General features: G+C 47.0%; 1 protein-coding gene across 1 annotated transcript in view; it reads left to right on the forward strand.

The window, feature by feature from the left end:
• The first annotated feature begins 3,964 nt into the window (after nucleotides 1–3,964).
• Nucleotides 3,965–19,074, forward strand: part of LOC144139816 (uncharacterized) — a 33,743-nt gene continuing 18,633 nt past the window's right edge. The window contains exons 1-2 of the mRNA XM_077672069.1: nucleotides 3,965–4,192; nucleotides 16,055–16,213. Coding sequence (XP_077528195.1) covers nucleotides 4,175–4,192; nucleotides 16,055–16,213 — 177 coding nt within the window. The 5' untranslated portion in view covers nucleotides 3,965–4,174. The remainder of the gene's footprint in view (nucleotides 4,193–16,054; nucleotides 16,214–19,074) is intronic.

Here is a 19,074-nt window from a genome sequence, read left to right on the forward strand (position 1 = left end):
AACCGCACCAACTAAGAGGAAGAAAACACGCAAAGCAAAAACAATGATAGTAATATTGCGACAACCGGGTTGTGACAGCGGACACGCGTCGTCGATGCCCATTTCATGCTATGCACAACCTAACGACTCTAGATAAATAGAGGGCGCAACGTTCGCCACCACTTTTGCTCTGCAAACTTTGTGGGAGGTCTGTATAGCGAGACACAATATCAACCCTCCATCTTAACCGCAACAGTGAAACGTAGTCGCCCATAGAGATGCGGCGCCGAAGGGAAAGCGAGCGACAGAAAGACGCAAGGAGACTCGCATCAGCGGCCAAACCAGCTGTAAGGGAGCGTAAATTCGCCCACCCCGACGTAACTGAGAGTGGACATACAAAGCCGGTGAAGAAAATTGGCCGCGTATCTGCTAACTTCGCTGCAAATATCGTAGGAAGGCCATAGTCTTCTGCCGCCCCTGCCACGTAAATGCCTATTCTCTTTCCCGTCCACCACTCACGCTGTTCCCCTCCCGTCTCGCTCCTCCCACTGTAAACACAGTGAACGAGGCAATGGTGTAATTAGCGTAGCATGATGCGAGCAGTCATATATGTGATTTTACCCAACGGCCGAACCGCGTCGGCTCACTGACTAGCCAGAGTCACTGGTAATTATTAATGACTCTGGCTAGTCACTGAGCGGAAGCGGAATGGCCGCTTGGGTAAAAGTGAAGGCAAACTGCTCCCATCGCCGCAATTATGCGACACTAATCAGACCGTTTCCGTTTTCAAGTCCGTTCAGTTGGGCGCGTTCTCCTGCTCGTGCACCTTCTACTGGAACCTGTTGTTACTGTTGTAGCTACTGGAATGCCGCCTCGAGGGGGCGCCGGTAGCGCTGTTTCTATTTGTGTCAAAATATTTTCGTCAAGGCGCATTTTTTTTTTGCTATAGCAAAATTGAGGCAGCGATGAATTTTGAATTAAAACAACAACGCATGCAAATTTCACTGATGTATTGATGTTTCGCCCGAATATGCCTAAGGTTCCCTTTTTGCTGAACAATGTTGACAATAATCAACGCTGCCAATAGATTTAGTATTTCGGGAAGGTTTTTCTTGTATAAACACCTCGTTCAAGGATTCTTTAAAGTTTTTGCCGCGCGGCTTAATCGAGGGACACTACTACAGACACACAGAAATACAGACAGGCATAGATTCTCGCTTTTAAGTCGCCCAAGAAATCCTCAGAAAAGAAACTGCGATGAGCTTTTCTTAAAAAAATTACACCATCTTCCCGTGGGGAACCCTGATGAGGATGCGAAGCATCATGAAGGTTCCGTGTGGTTCCATTGTGTTGCCATCATGTTGAGTGATCTGGTGTTTAGTAGCGCCAGAGGGAATTACGCGTCCGAGTTCACACTGGTGGCAAAGACACGCAAGTACTGTTCTGTTACGGTGAGTAGGCGGTGGTTCTCGAGGCGCCGAAACGTGTCTATCATCTTCTTGTCGATGTTGTTGTCTCTGTGGTAGAATCGGTACTCTCCGTCAGCGTTGGTGAGGTAAAGCTTGTTGGCGTTGGTGCACCGGCTGAGAGCAACGTACACGCCCTCCTCTTTACAGCTTTGTCTTCTTCTCCTTCTTCTTTTTCAGCGGTTCCCCTACGGGAAGATGACGACGGTGGTTGAACGCGAAGCTATCTCGTGATGGATTCTTTGGTTCGCCAATCCCTAGGGGCATCCTGCCACAATCATCATCAGAGGCGCTGCAGACGGGACGAGAGCAACGTACACGCCCTCCTCTGCACAGCTTTGTCTTCTCCTTCTTCTTCTTCAGCGGTTCCCCCACGGGAAGATGACGATGGTGGTTGAACGCGAAGCTATCTCGTGATGGATTCTTTGGTTCGCCAATCCCTAGGGGCATCGTGCCACAATCATCATCAGAGGCGCTGTGGACGGGGCGAGACCAACGTACACGTCCTCCTCTTCACAGCTTTGTCTTCTTCTCCTTCTTCTTCAGCGGTTCCCCTACGGGAAGATGACAACGGTGGTTGAACGCGAAGCTATCTCGTGATGGATTCTTTGGTTGGCTAATCCCTAGGGGCATCCTGCCACAATCATCATCAGAGGCGGTGCGGACGGGGCGAGACCAACGTACACGTCCTCCTCTTCACAGCTTTGTCTTCTTCTTCTTCTTCAGCGGTTCCCCTACGGGAAGATGACGACGGTGGTTGAACGCGAAGCTATCTCGTGATGGATTCTTTGAATCTTTGGTTGGCAAATCCCTAGGCGCTTCCTGCCACAATCATCATCAGAGGCGCTGGGGACGGGGGACGGACGCGGAACATCCCCCCGAGCAAGAGATGCTTCGCATCTAAAAGAAAACTACTGTGATGAGCCCCGTGCGCCTACCTCTACAGCACCTGTCAAATAATTGTGATCGTACGGCGCTGCCCCAACAGATGGCGCGCAAGCAGAAAAATCTACAATGCAAATGAAACACGCCACAACATTATCCCCAAGATTACATTCTGGCGCCACCCACAATAATGGCATATTCGTTCAGCAATTGAACACTACTGCTTCTGTATTTGCTACCATATTGGGAGCTTAAATGTCGTTAACATTCTGTTTAAAATCTGTATATTATTTTTAAATATCTAATGTTGGTCAGCTGAATTTCGGGGTTACGGCCGGAGATAGCCGCGTACTTACCTTTCTCTTCTAAAATGCCTCACTCTTTTAGAAATATAAACTGATGAGCGATGCTTTTCTGTGTGACCAGTACCATTTATTGGCAATGGAACACTCCCTCTCAGTTTCCGAGACAGAAACCTAATCATCGTAGCCGCGAGACAATGCCAATGGCAAAGCCGGTCATGCCAATCCTGAACTAGACACTTCCAACTATTCCTTCAGAATCGCTCTGCCCCTTCCAGAATGACGGCGGCAGATTTCCCTCTAGGTAAGGTGGATAAACACTATTGTACGTTTCCGGTCAGTCGGCACAGCAAGGCCGTGACAAGTTAGTGAAATAACCAACAGTCGATGAGAGTTTTATAAATTTAAGTAGGGCTGAGATATTGCGAAAATCTATCTTAACCCGAAAGTGTTTTATTCCGGGGTTTTGTTCTCGGGTAAAGTCACTCAAACATTTGAGTGACGTCATATCTGTCACGGAAGTGACGCTAGTAAAACGAAGCAAGCGGCCTGTAAACGGACGCCCCTGCCATAGGGTCTTCTGTCGGCGAAGCAAACTTTTTTTCGGATTTTATATTTTAACACGAAAGTGTATTATGCCAGGATACACCAATATTTTACTGACGTCATATCCGTCACGAAAATGACGCCAATACACCTTTGCCGAAGCGACCCGCCAACAGGACGTTGCTCGCCAAACACACCTGCAAGACTGCCGCCGACCCGCGAATCATGCTCATCTGCACATTGCTATGACAGAGGAATCTACCACAATTTTTTCTTTAAAGCTGCCCGAACATTCCTACACCCGTATTTCAAAAAAAAAACATATGAAGGGAAACGACATCGCACACAGTCGACATGTTTTTATACATGTCTTGAGGGTCGGTGCGACTAATCTGGAGCAGCGGAAAACCGCCTCTTATTGCCTTGCATTTTCCCTTTAGTCTTAATTTTACCTCGCCAATGTTTCTTCGAGGGTGGTAATTTCATATTTAGGTGCCCCGGTGATTTTTTTAACCTTTTATTGTAATTGTAAGCGTAAGCTTACACGGAAAGATTTCGGAAGTCATGAGAGAGGCAGTTTCACTACTTCCATGCTCTCAAAGTAGCAGCTGTCGGTGAAGGGTGTTTTAATACGGCCCCTGACGCTCGGTATGCGTGGCACATTTGCATCCTGGTTGCATTTCCTGGGGATGATAAAGCCACACCAAATAAAACACAAAAAAACACAGTTTGCTCCACCATATGCCAGCCTTGTACGGGGCACATGCTTTTGCTGTTCCCTCACGCTCATCCGGAGGTATTGCAGAATGGCTCGGAGTCGGCCTCAGAAATGGTTCAATGAGCACAACTCCAAAAGCGTCCCATAGCTTTAGGTTATGTTTTGTGTTACAACTTATAAGTGTGTTTAGCCACACGTGAGGCGCTCATCAAGTCTTTGGTCTTCGTTCGTATACTTTGAATCAGTTGTGCAAACGAACACTTCGTCACATACAAGGCATGGATTTCACTTCGCAGGTGAGTAGTATTTGTGGCCCAATTCAATGCGACCCGATATTATTTCTTCTGGATGCAATGTTTCACCCATAGCAGGGGCATGAACATGTGGCCAAGTAATTTGTCGTTCTTGTAAGAGTTGCGCCAAGGTGTTTCACGTATTCATGGCTAGCAAACGCTGGAACGGTACATTGGCCGTGTACGTTTTTTTCAATCACGCCGTATTCTAAAACACACATGCTTGTTTTAATGGCAATGCCATTCCGGAGACAATATATTTCTCGCGACGGTGCGCGATGCTCCACTAACAAAAGTGGTGATTTCTTTGTAGAAACACGGCATTTTTGTCGCATACAATACACAACGTGGACGTTGAAGTCTTAGGTGCAATCGATCGAACTCCAGAGTGTCTTCTGTCTCCTGCTGCAGTATCATACGGTACAGCGTAGTAAAGCATTCTTTGACATACGAGTATGCAGCCGCCCAGAAAAAAGTAAAACCAGAAATGAGCAGCTGTTCATGAAGATATTTTTGGAATCGTTCTACACCATTCGCTATCTGTAAAACATGTAATATCGTAGTCAACTACTCTGATTTTTTGCATACAGTGTAACATACATTGCTACATCAGTTAGGCAGTTAGCAATTAGGTCTTGCGCACACTCCCTTTGCCAGACGAGATCCGTGTTTTAGAGACAGCGAATCCTGCAGATAGATTTGCAAACCATCTCTTCACGAACGGGTGGTCGTTTTTGGTTTTACGCTTTGTGGCCGGCTGCATTACTTGCATGTCAAAGCATGCTTAAGCTACGCTGTACCGTATGATGCTGCAGCAGGAGCCAGAAGGCACTCTTACGTTCGATGGATCGCACCTACGACTTCAACGTCCACATTTCGGTTAGTCTTTCTGCCTCGATCTTCAGGTAACCATGTACAGCTCTGGAGAACATTTCTAAAACGTTGAGCGTTCTTTCGCACAGAGTTCAGAAAACAGAGAAAGAATGAACGGGTGCAACTTCTTTGAGAAAAATATTCATAAACGTCAAGCTTACGAAAGAGGGTCAATTTCATCCGTCCAAAAGACCCCTCTGGAGTTATGCAGACCACCGTCGATTATATAGCGGTGTCGCCGCTGTAGTTTTAAGCTTTAAGCAATTACGACAGCTTCAAGATTGACGTTTAAGACACTTCTGGAATCAAACACTGAAACGTCGGTTTTCTCAGTGTTAACTTCGCGGTCAACTCCCTGACAACGAAGTTGAAAAGCGTGTCTATTTATATCTGTACTATTAGGTTCGTGATGCACAGGCCGATCTAGCTCCCCATGCTTAGCGTTGCTTCTTGATGTCACTTTTGTGACCAATTTAAGCTCGGGGGCTGTAGCATTGCCAAAATGGCGGACCGTACGCACAGTTGAGAATCGACGCAAAGCGTAGCTTTGAAACCATCTGTTCGCCTTTAATAGCAACCCCCGTGTTGTTCGCTAGCAGCTTCTATTAATAGTGCTCACGGCGCTCGTCGTCATTCATGGCCGCCACGTGTCGTTGCCTTGCCTCACAATAATCCAACATACACTCGCGGTCTGCACCGCGTTTCGCTGTGTAGACAAGCCGATCCCGTTCCGTGAGACCGTTCTGCCGGGCCTGCGTCCCCTCGACGCTGAGTGAACGCTTTCAATTGGGTTGGATTGGAAAAACGTTTATTGAGCCTGCAGAGAAATGTTTGGTGCGTGTTTGTGTGCTTTTGCTGCATACGTGGCTAGCATACTCTTGAGCCGCCAGAGCAGTACTCGCTCCTTTTTTGTTCAGTTCACCATGGTTCATCTACCCCCACTCCCCCACTGCTGAAGGATATTCCAGGTGTACGGCACGCTTTGTACGCCGACGATATCATGCTGTGGGCAACCAAGGGTTACCTTGGCAGCATTGAGGCCAGCCTGCAGCATGCAGCATCGGTCGTAGATGAGTACTCCCGCCGCTACCGCCTCGAATGCTCCCCTACAAAAAAGAAGTACGTGCGTGTTATCCCCAAACCAAAAGACACGACTCAAATACCACTTTATTTGCTCAGCAAGCCAATCCCGGAACGCGAAGAAATCCTCGTCTTGGGGCTCTTCATACACAACAGCAGGAAAGTTCATACAACCCTGCGCAAGTTACGAATGGTCGCGAATCAAGTGGGCCGCATCGTCCGTCGTGTCTCGAACAAGCGGGGGGTTCTGAGCAGCCGCGATGCTTTGCGCCTCGCCACGCTTTCCTGACCAGTCGGATCCTCTATTCGACACCCTACCTTCGTTTGCGCACATGTGATGTGCGCATGCTCGAAGGAATTCTCCGCAAAATATACAAGCGCGCCCGCGACCTCCCCATCTCGACGTCTAACCAGCGTCTTGCAGATGTGGGCATGACTAACACGTACGGGGATCTCAAAAAGGCCCATCTTTATAACCAGTACCTGCGGCTTACCACTTCGCACGCTGGAAGATGCCTCTTACAACACCTCCATATCTCTATACCTATCAGGCAGAAGAGCGGACCATGATCCCAGAGGACTGGCGTGGTGCGTTGGATATCCAGCCTCCATCGCCTGACGATCCAGATCCTAATCCGGGAACCTCATTTCGCGACATCACAGCGATGTACAAATCAAACAGGTTCCGTTTTCCGCCTCCGGGACCGGGCCTAAGGCTGACGAGCGCTGGCTCTTACGCCTATACACTAACACGGTATTGTGCCCGGCGATACTTAAAGGGGTACTGACACAAAATTTTGAAGGCGGAGTAACTTCGGAAATAGATTAGATTGGTGTGAACACACATACATCATCTGCACAATATCAGCGGTGAATACAGCCTATAACATAGCTAAAATCAAATTTAAAGTGTGCGAAACAAACCCGAGCAGCCAGCAGAGGACCTCGCGCAATCGACATCCCCTGGGTATTTTATAAATAAACAACATCCAAACACGTCACGAGTTTGTGCTCGCCGGCTCGCCGCTCCAATCGGAGGGCGGAGCTTCTGCTCCCGAGAACGAACGCTCCGATCGTTGGCGGCGGAGGCGCCGTGATTTTGTCGGCCCATCGGGCATCTGGCCACGACCGAAGCTCTACGGCGCTTTCAGGCACTCTCTTTTGTTACTTTTTGTTTACATTGGACGCAAAAACGCGCCGCAGACACGAAAATCCCACTGAGCGACCCGCACGGTCGCGGTACAGGCGGCGGCTACGGCGGCGAACTGCCGCAGGTCGGCGCAGGTAGCTCGAGTGATAGCTGGTTACCGCTCCACAAAATTGGACCCAAGTCCCAACCATCAAGCTTATATGAGAATAGAGTTAATGATGCGATGGCGGGTTGCACAAATTGTCATCTGCACCATGTATGAGAGGGGCAATCGAATATCCGTCGCAGTGCTTAGCCGTACACATCTGTAGGCGGACTTGTAGGCAAACCGGCCGGCTGCTTCCAGCGCGCGTCGTGCCACCCACTGCCCCGAGCGTCGCGCGGCGTTCTCTAACCACGGCAGGATTTGCACTCGCAGCGCCTGCGTCACGTCCATGATCGCTTTTTAATTAAGCAGCTCAAGAGATCAGTATGTGGGGGCATTCGCAGAAACTGCCGGCGACGCGGATTTGACAGTGATATGGCAGCTCTGCTCTGTGATATCCTTCCAACAGTCACGGGGTGAGCTTTGTTCTCACAAAATCCATCGTTCCGCGCCACCCGCTGAAACCGAAACTCCGACTGGCCGCATTGAAAATGCCTCTAATTAAGGAACCGTTGCACTCTGAAGCTAATGAGATTTCTACAGGTGATAAGTAGGTCAGTAGGTACTTATCGCAAAAAAAAACAAGATGAAAATTTTTGTGTCAGTGCCCCTTTAAGCATTTCAATCCGGCCTTCTCCGGGGAATGCCCACACTGTGATCATCCGTTTGCGGATACTTTCCACTGGGTGTGGGCTTGCCCACATAACCCGGCGGTCCCCCCAATCACGTCCCCTCCCCCCCCTACCCGTGAGAGCTGGGAGGCTGCCCTGCTCGGCTGCTCGACGTTGGAGGGCCAAAGAGCCCTTGTTGCCAGGGCGCGCGCCGCCGCGGAAGCCACAGGGGCCCCGGACTAGGGACTCCTCTTAGAGTTTGTACAGGGTCGGTAACCCAACGGGACGAAGCCCCCACTGCATTCATTGATTTATTGATTGCCAATGTATCCTCTTTGTAACGGGGTAATGGCACGTCATCTTACCGAAGAAACTAAGATATCTCTGTTTTATACTCGTCGTTTGCTTATACATCCACACTCCCAAATATTTATAATCCTTGACTCCGGGTAATTTGTCATGCTGGATTGACACTGCGTCAGCGCTAGCATCATTGAAAACAATTATTACCAATTTTTCAGTGATAAAATGTAACCCGAGAGCTGTGGCTTCTTGTCCACTAATATTTATTAGCCGTTGCATATCGCTCTCTTTATCAGCTAAAAGAACAATGCCGTCTGCGTATAACATTCCCCGAATACGCTGTTGTACCACTTCGCCTTGCCCTATAGGTATTAGGTGGAACGGTAATTGACTTTCTTACAGTTTCTTTTCTAACCGTGGCATCCAAAGCATCAACAGTATTGGGCTTTTCTGAAAAAGCACCCAGTTTCTGTCATCGATGGGTGTTGATGTGGTGTGCACACTTGTGCACTTCCCATGTCACGTGAACTATATTATCTTTATAGACTGCTGTAATGAACTCTATTAACTCGTCACCTAAGCCTTGGCGTTTCAGCACCCTCCCCAGCAGTTGTCTATGTTGCCATATGCTCCTTTAATGTCAAGGAACGTAATTCCCAATAGTCTGTTCGGAGCTTTTGCAATTTCAATGCACTGTGTTATCTCGAACAAATTATCATGCAAGCACCTGTACTGTCTAAATTTTTCTGCAGTTCCCCAAGGATTTCATTTTCTTCTACACATATTTGAATTTCTGATTTCAACGCCTTCAATACTAATATATACACCAGTGACGTCGCTGTTAGGGGTCTGTATGAATCTATGCTGGCCATGTTGCCTCTGCCTTTATATATTAAGCTCATACAACTTTCTAACCAATCCTCCGGTATTTCCATGGTTTGAAACGGACTATCTATTGCCCTCATTAATGATGCCTTATTTTTGTTGCCATCAGGTTTATCAGCTGCATTGCTATTCTGTCCCGGCCCACTGATGTGTCGGGGTAAGCCTATTGCTCTGATGTATTCCAACCAAGATTGCCCAAATTTAATTCCCTTCCTGCAGTCTTTTGTGGCGCTGGTATTATTGGTGTAGGCTTCACTTGGTCTATTTCCCTAAGCGTATCTCTAATAACTTGATGAATTTGCGCCAACGCCAGCTCTTCTTCTAAAGCTATCCTAATCATCAATCACACTTTTTGATGGCTATCGTTTTTTGGTATTAGTTATTTTACATCCCGAAGCTTCACCCGAAGCTTCAAATTTAAATTAGGGTGGAAAGATTCATCATTGCACCCCACGTGCGCTGTGCGTGAGACTACCAAGCACTTGTGTATCTGCCTGCGATTTGCCACTGCGTTAGGAACAGCGGCTAGCTGCCTGCCTAGTGTACGACGTGGAGCAAGGCTTCAGTTGTGTCCATTTCTTGGACCTTAGGCTAACAACAATGACTCTTCCTTAGAGAAAAATTTTGCTGCGTTTTTTGCGGGATGCTGGACTAGTGAAAATTTTGTCATTCTTAAAAAAAGAGTTCTCTCTCCCTCTCTCGTATTTTACATGGTTCCAAAACGTCTTGAGTGCGCTTTTGTCCTTATTCTGTGTTTGTGCCATCTCATCATCATTCTTATTATCTTCATCAGCTTGGCTACGCCCACCACAGGGAAAAGGCCTCTCACCTAAATCTCCAATTACCCCGATCCTGTGGTAACTATGACCAATTTATCCCCGCCAAATTATGGATCTCATCTGCCCACCTAACTTTCTGTCGCCTCCTGCCACGCTTGCCTTCCTAGGGATCCACTGTGCTACCCTTAATGACCGATGGTTATCTTGCCTTCGCTTTACATGTCCTGCTAAGTCCATTTCTTCTTAATTTCTACGAATTTCCACTAATAAGTCGTTAAAACACGTTTGTTCCCTGACCCACTCCGCCTTCTTCCTGTCCCTCAACGTTACACCGGTAATCTTCCAATCTGTTGCTCGCTGCGTCGCCCTAAATTTAATTTGAACCCTTTTAGTGAGCTTCCAAGTTTGTGTCCCGTAATTGAGTACCGGTAAGATGCAGCTGTTTTACGCTTTCCTCTTCAGGGACAACGACAGGCTGCTGACATTTATTATCTGAGAATGCCTGCAGAATGCACTCTACTCCATTCTAATCTTCCTCGTTATCTCTGTCTCATGGTTTGGATCTGGGGTCACCACTTACCCTAAGTAGATATAATCGCTTGCCACTTCTAAGGCTTCGCCACCTATCTCAAACTGCTCCGCTCTCCCGAGGCTGTTGAACATGACTAGAGTTTATGCACATTAATTTTCATGCCCACGATTCTAATCTGCTTGTATCTGCGGTAATCACGCTTTGCAATTCTTCCCCTGAGGAAGGTCAGGGAGCACCATCAGCAAATCTGAGGTTACTGATGTATTCTCTATTTACCCTTACGCCCACCTGTCCCCAATTCAATGTTCTGAATACCTCTTGTAAGCAAGCTGTGAATAACATTGGAGAGATTGTGTCTCCTTGTCTGACGCGCTTCCTTATTTGTACTTTACTGCTCCCCTTATGGACAACTATGGTAGCTGTGGACCCATTGAAGGTATACTCTAGTATTTTCACGTCATCCTCACCTACGCCCTGATTCCGCAATGGCTGTATGACTGCTGAGCTTTCTAACGAGTCTAATGCTTTCTCATATTCTATGAAGGCTATGTATTGGGGTTGCGTATACCCCGTGCATTTCTCTATTACCTGATTGATCAGGTGTATATGGTCTATTGTTAAATAACCTTTACAAAACCCTGCTTGTTCGTTAGGCTGACTGAAATCTAAGGCGGCAGAAATTCTTTTAGCTGTTACCTGGTAAGTGACAGTAAGCTGATCGGCCTGTAATTTTTCAAATCCTTCATGTCGCCTTTCGTATGAAAAATGTTCACCTTCTTCAAGATTCTGGTACACTCGCGGTCATTCGGCATTGCGTATGCAGCTTTGACTGTTTTTCTAGTTCAATTTGTCCGCAATCCTTCAAGGGGTCTGTGGTTATCTGATCCTCAACAGGTGCTTTGCCCCCTTGCGTTTCTTTTAAAGCCTCTTTACTTCTTCTGTGGTTACTGCTGGGATGTTTATTTCCGTTGAACTACTTCCTCGTTCGGTATTATCCCCGATGTCGCAACTACTGTAGAGATGTCTATAGAGCTCCTAGGCTACTACAACTATTCTATCCCTATTCGTCATTGCCTGGCTTGTCTTTAGGTGCGTACATCTGATCTTTCCCTATGCCTAGAACCCTCTTCACTGCTTTCAGGCTGCCTCCGTTCTGTAGAGCTTGCTCAATCCTCTTCATATTATACTTTCGTATGGCAGCTGCCTTACCATCATTGATGTACTTCAAAAGCTCCACTAGTTCTATTCTGTAAGCTGGAGTGGAGACTGTATTGCTTTGCAATTTCCTAATTAAATCTTTCGTCTCCTGGAAACGTTTGACATTATCCTGCCTAGCGACCTTATCTCAAACTTATATTGCACACTCCACGATACGACAATTCTGCCACCTATTAGTCGCTTTTTCGCATAATCTTCGCTTTCACCACTTTTTGCACTTCTAGTTTTTTCTCCTGGTAGCTGTCCCATTTTGCCTTCACTCCCTCCGGCTCCCTACCTTCATTTTGCCTTTTTATGTTCTCTCGATGGCGTTGGTGCTGGCACATAACCTCCTTTATTTCCTGATTCATCCAGCTTCTGTTCTTTCTCTTCTCTTTCCATCGGTTTGGCTTTCTTGGCTTCCTCCATCTTAGGCTTTGTGAACCTGATCATGTCGTCCTAATACCAATGTTTTTCTGGGTACCTATGGATGTCATCTTCCATCATATCAGCAATAATTTTTTTACTTTTCAGTGTTCAAATTAGTTCCTCCGGATGTACCGATTTCTAAATTTGTCCGGGTTGCACCTCCAAAGCGCGAGGTAAGCCGCTTATGGTCACTTCCTAATATGTCGGATCCATTTTCATCTATCCTCATTTCCCGCAACCTTTTGTATACTGTCTTGGAGACTACACTATAGTCTACGCTGGACTGTCTGTTACAGGTTTCCCACGTTATTTGTACGTCACACTTAGTTTTCGTGTTTACAATTGGTAACCGGTTTTCCGGATATAGATCTATCACTAAAGAACCATTCTGATCTGTGTGTCCATCCAAAAGTTCTATGTGGGCATTTCTATCTCCATTTAATATTATTTCACCTCAACCTTTGAACTCGTTTATATCTTTTCTCAGACAGTTTACCATTTCCTAATTTTTCTACCTAGCTCCGCTGCCGGTCCACAGATACACAACTCCTAACCATGTAAGAAAGGCGGTAGTCTTTCTTGGGCTTCTTAAACACAGAAATTTTGGACTGTCTGCATGACTGTCTGTCTGTGTGTGACTCGATTAGGCCATCCGGTAAAACTGAAATAGAAACTCGCAATAGTCTTATATACCCACATCAAAGGCAAACGTCTAACTCCAGTGTTCGTGTCTATACTTGTCATCATTGTTGAATAAGAGCAAGACGTTACGCAAATATAAGGCCGAAAAACAATACATGAGTGATATTTGCGTGGTCCTTTATTAAAAAATCACGGATGCGTGTTTTTTGCGATATCAAATGAAATCCGACATCAACTGCCGAAAACCGGCATTTAAAACCAAACGGTAGCAGCAACGAAAGGTTCCACTGGGTAGGTTTCACGTTTCGGTCGGAACGCTGGTGGATAGGGCAACGTGGTCTATAAACGTTGCTGTAGCGTGCCTCGATTCACGGGCGCTTCCGCCGTGAGGCAGCGCTGGCATCGCGGCACCCTACTTGGAGCAGTGGAACGCGGGAAATTTAAATTGACTTGAACAAACCTCTGGCGTGTTATCTCTGGAGGAACGAGAAGGGAGAGGAACAGCTTGACAGGTGAGCGGGAAACGAAGGGAGGCATTTACTTGCCAGGGGGCACCAGTGGACTATCGTCTTTCGTCGACATTTTCAACGAAAGGAGTAGATACGCTGGTATTTTTTCTACCCACTATCGTGCCTTTAACCCATTGATGCTCATTAGAGCTTTCATTCACTTTCTGCCAGTCGGTCCCTTGTTTAATAACATGCCAACGGCTCCCCCTATCTTCATACCAGCGGTCCGGTTGCATCCGTCCCAGAGATAATTGTCTATGACAGGTGGGGCTTGTAGGCCTCGGAGAAGTGTCTCGGCTGAGGTGGATACGTTTATTTCTTCCCGTTCAAGTAGGTTTTGAATTTCCACCCACCTATCAAGCTTTTTGCTGCCCTGCATATTTATGTAGCCAATAATATAGTTATTACATGTGTTCTTGCTTTCCGCTTTCCCCTTACGGGGCTTCTTTTTGATCGCTTACTTATTTCTTTGCTCTATTGTTTCCACTTGAACCTCCTTTGTCTACGTTCTCAGCTATGTCTAGAGGTTCTTCGGTTAGCTCTAGGCCTGGCTGCCTCCCAGTCTTCAGTGCGCATACGTTCCTCGCTTTCCATTTGTCGCCTAGTTTGCCTTCCTTAGCCTTACTGGGCCCCCTAAAAAAGCTACCGCCCTGCTACCTAACCGCCACCATACCTTGCTTCCTAGTTTGGGGCTGGAGTGAATTTAGTCCCTCTGAAAAGCTTGCCTGTGTCCAATGCTGCCCATTATCCTCTTTACGCACATCCCTTCAAGCCCAAGTTCCCTGCCGGATCTCTCGATCTCCCTGTTAGCAGGCAGTACGGCCCGTTCGGTGTGCACACCCAAAGCGGGACTACAGGGATGCGACGACGCGACCGGCACCTGGTGGTGTTGTTGGAAACCCCTCGTGTATGAGTTCGAGTACAGCAGCACCCCGAAAGTCGCAAGAAGAGCAAAGAAAGCTTCTATTTAAAAACGCTTCTGCTGAGAGTGTCGATTAAAGGGAGGTATACACACGCATACAAGTTTCTTAATGGCTAGTGCCGTTGAAACAATTTATGCGTGTCCGCACTGTTCACAGTGAAAAAAACCTTGGCTAATTTTACAGCAGATAAACACATCATGTATTGAAGCAAGATTCTTTAAAATAAAAATGCACCCGTAGTTCTCTTTTATGAACCAGATTTAACCCATCATATGTCAGATAAAAACTTTGCAAAGATGGTGCCCTCAAAATGATGCGACCTACAGCTGGAGTTGTTCATGAGAATCTTTACGATTACAATATTCTTACAGAGCAACATTTTACTAATACGCCTTGTATTTGTAGTTTTAAACCGAAAAAATATGCAGACTCAGACGTAAGCTATCTCGCACGACTATCTACTTACGGAAGTTCGCCTTCTAAGCTATCTCCCTCAACTATCAGCTAGATGCTGGTCAAATTCTCATCTATATCCCACGACTACCGACGTGATGCTATTCGCATGTTAAGGCATCTCCAACGACTATCGACGTGATGTTGCTCGCATAGTAAGCTATCTCTAATGGCAATCGACCTCAGGCTCTTCGAATTCTATGCTATCTCCCACGTTTATTGACGTGGTGCTATTCGCATTCTTCTGATTCAGCGACAGATTCCTGTTGGTGCCTGCAGCTCTGTTCGAGCACCTTCCACTTTCGTCTTTTTTCTGAAAATCCCGGTGTAAACGCAGCCCACATATAACCTATCCGCAGCTCCCACGGTTCCAAATGTGCACAAAACTATAGAGAAAAAAGCACCTTTGACGCGATCCACGAGGCCGCAACATCCACGGCTATATGAGAGAACACATTCCGGCAGTTTTTGTCACCAAGGACCAATAAAACCCGCCTTGTTGATTGTTATCAACACACACACACACACACAAACGCAACGCAACCAGTCCCGGTCTGCCCGCACGAGCCACGAAGATAGCGTCCAAATCAGTTCACCCACTTCAACATCTCTACTCACTGCTCCACAATGCAATTCTGCTGAGCCTCAATCCCGCCGCCTTCTGTTTTGTGCGGGTCCGCGTGTCTACATACTATTTCTGCTGGAAGGATGCATATTAGGGATCATGAAACTAAGCACGTGCATCTAATATGGTATACGCTCGGTTTATCAACAAGAAAAACAGTTTTTTAGAAGTTTAGCTAACCAAGGCAAAACCGAATGTTTTAGTTTTCTGAACCCAAGCGGGTTTCTTGTTCATAATGAAGCGGGCAAAAGGCCGTCTTCAATTTATAAGCACAAGATACGGCGCAATAACCTCTAGTACATTGCACGAAAGTTGCCATTAGTTCAGGTGGTAGTATGTGGTGTGGCTTGACTTATCAGTGACTTGAGCAAAAGTCAAACAGCCAAATGTCTTTCTATTGCTATGATAGCAGCGTCGTCCCACCTGATGCGCTTAATATGCTGGCAGGCGAGCTGTGCTAGCGCATTTGTTGTTCTATTTTCATTGGGTAAATAACATTGATGCACATTTCGTTCTTCGTGAAAATTTTTCCCTGAGTGACTTCACCTAAACGGGTAAACATAACAACCGCATCTCCTCAGGACCTCTTCTATTCGGTTGTCTTGTAGAAGGGTGGTACAATTGCACAAATTATGGAAGCTTTTCAACAGATGTCAAATATTACGAGAAAGCCAAGAAAGTGTGAACTCAGTAAAATCTGACTATAACCACATTTTATTTTACCCGCAGGACACTTCCCGACTCGAAAGCCAGGCTTCTTGTCTGCTCAAATGGACATTCATCGGAGCGTCACTACTGTCAGCAATCGAGCTCACTCAAACAGTTCAAAGGCAGACCTCTTCTCGAAGACGGATTGTTTGTGTCACCTTGTGCGACATCGTCTATATTGTAAGTAGCGCGCCGAAACAGTCCACGGCTTCTCAGTTCACGCTGAGGAAACTTGGGTAACCCAAATGCTGAAAAACACGCCCTCGTTCTCCTCGTGGGGCTGCAATGAAACTACGAATGCATACAGCAGGTGTTTGCTTGGGGCCAAACTTTCATAAAGTTACCTAGAAAACATACGAATGCTTGCAGGCTTGTCGTGTTTTCTCATGTGAATTTGAGTTAACATGTGCGCAGATGAACAATCTCAATGTGTGTTCGAAAAGTTTCGTTGTAGCTTTGTGCTTCAATATATTTTTGCTGTAACTAACAGAAAAAAATTCTGCGAAGGTCGCACTAACTGCTTTGAACTGAGAAAATTTTCCGTCTTTTCATTGAAGCCGCAAATATACCCAATAAGCTCAACAAAGGTGTAGGTGCATTTACAACACACCGCTTCCTTCATGAGAAAAGGTTGAAGATCTCTCTCTGCTCGGTAAACAATAGCTTCCATTACCTGGTTTCATTACGCTATATCGAAAACGGGGTCATGATGATCATAACGACGAGAACGATCAATCGTTAGCAGTGCTTCTTGTAACAATCTTTTGCTTCGGGCCAGTCATAAATATTCTGCGATATCAAAAATGATAAAATTATTGGACAAATAAATGGTGGATCGTTTTATTAAGTGAGCATCTCACCCCTCTCTCACGCCAACTTGACGTCGGCCTGATGAGCACGAGTTGCTCCTGTGTTACAATTTTGCAACATGTCGTTTCTCACGCGCCCCTCATCTACTGGGACAGCGGAGCTTCGAGTTTTCAGTATCTCTGTGGTCTTTTTTTGTTGGCTTTATCAGCTGCTGCCATTTCGTCCAGTCATTCAGAGTTAACCTTTTTCCGCATACTCGACCCTGCACTCGTTGCACACTCCTCTTTACAACACGCATGGCAGGTCACAAGACACATCGAAATGTCGTGTGGTGGGGCGTCTACCGTCGCGAGGGGCTAGCCGCTCTTCGACTTGATCCCTCCCTACTAACAAGTCGCAATCGGTGCGAACTATGTCACCGAATCCAATGCCGCCACTGGCTCCAAATGTTCATCCGCATATACCCAGAGACGTATACCGACGAATCTCCGAGATGTACGACCGACGAAGCCACACTAGCACGCGTTATTTGGGCTTGCCCGATGGCACCACTAACTTTCATCAAGAGTCATCAGACTGGGAGGCAGCTCTGCACAGCAGCGACACGGCTACCCAACTGTGGCTGGTCCGCCTGGCCTTCGATGTTTTGGCATCAGTGGCCTGCCACACCGAGTGCGCCGGGGGAGCGGGGAATGTGGGTCCGGGTGTTGGTGGCGTTTGGTCTCCCACACGCCGCTGAGATAAGGGATCTTGGCAACATAGGCACCGGCTGAGGCCCACCGCTGAATTTTTAACGCATTGGCTGCTGGACCTCGGAAACGGGCTGAACAGAATAAAAGTGTTTGTTTGCCTCTCTCTCCCTCTCTCAGAAGATGTCACCCCTCATGTGCTCTGTCGGCAACCTTTCCTTTTAGCTCTGTGCGGCAAGTCAAGGCCCAATTTTGTAATATTACCCCGTCTATTGCTCACCACATAAAAGCCGCAATTTCCCCTCCCCCATGTGCAAATGCAACCATTGTGTTTCAACCAATAAATGTTATATTGTACATGCCAGACACGAGGCAAGAGCCACGATCAAATTAATGTAAACTAAGCAAAGGACTACCAAAAGTTTGATTCCTCGAATATTGGGCAAGCTGTAGCGTTTAGCCGTGTCAATTGCTGTGATTTTATCCTCGAGCTTTGAACGAGATCTACGCTTGACTAAAAGCAATAACTTCTTCCCGCGTCAGTATATGCATGGGTACGCCACAGCATCAACATTGTAATAGCTATCATCATCGTGACCAACTCCAAACTCCGGGTCAAGTCATCCTCTCCTTAGTAACTCCTACAGCGGTATTGACCTCCTTAGGTGTGCTGCACAATTAGAAGACACATGGTGGGGAGGTAGTTGGCAATCGTGAAGAAAGATACGGCATTTCCCCTAATCTTTCAAGGGATCCTCTGGAGACATACGTACGGAGACATTCTAACCCACAACCGCCAAAGTGGAACATTCCCGGCTCCACTTCCAGAGTTACCTAGACGAGAAGCCACTAGCCTCCGAAGGCTACACAATAACTTCTGCCTTATCACTTCATGCCCTCTGCCCCACCCTACACGCGACCTCCTGTAGTTTCTGCCTCTTACCCGGAACCTTGTACCATCAAGTATGGGAGTGCGGAAAAACCCCAAGACTACCCCCAACCCTTCCCCCTATTACCAGCCGTAGGCGGCGTGCCTGAAAAGTCCTGACCCAGGGACTCAGCAAATACTGGTGTACATGACCTTGTCTGTCAGCCAACGACAGAATATCCCCGACTAGGGACACCCAACACCTGGCGAGTTCCCTCACAGCAGCACCATCGCTCGTCAAATCAAAATTTATTCCTCCTCCTTCTTCGTCTTTTCCCTAATGTACCATGATCCTTTTTCTCACGAGGGGCAGGTCACGGCGACGGTTTTACAATAGCGGGTGATCGTTCCTCGTAATCGCGAAGAGTTGTTGGGGTGAGAAGGATGGGAAGAGGAGAAAGAGGAGCCTGCGTGCGTGAGTGAGTGAGTGAGTGAGTGAGTGAGTGAGCGAGCGAGCGAGCAAGCGAGCAAGCGAGCGACGTCCTACCTATCTCACCTGTAATCTTTACCTATGTTCCTACCATTTCCGTCAAAACTTATCCCTCCATTTTCACCATTCTTTCCTATTTGGTCTGGCTCCGGCCTCGTGGCATTTTGAAGTACTGAATATCTCG

The sequence above is a fragment of the Haemaphysalis longicornis genome, unplaced genomic scaffold (genome assembly GCF_048455015.1).
Source record: "Haemaphysalis longicornis isolate Haplotype H1 unplaced genomic scaffold, Haemaphysalis longicornis Haplotype H1 scaffold_5, whole genome shotgun sequence".
Taxonomy (NCBI): Eukaryota; Metazoa; Arthropoda; class Arachnida; order Ixodida; family Ixodidae; genus Haemaphysalis; species Haemaphysalis longicornis.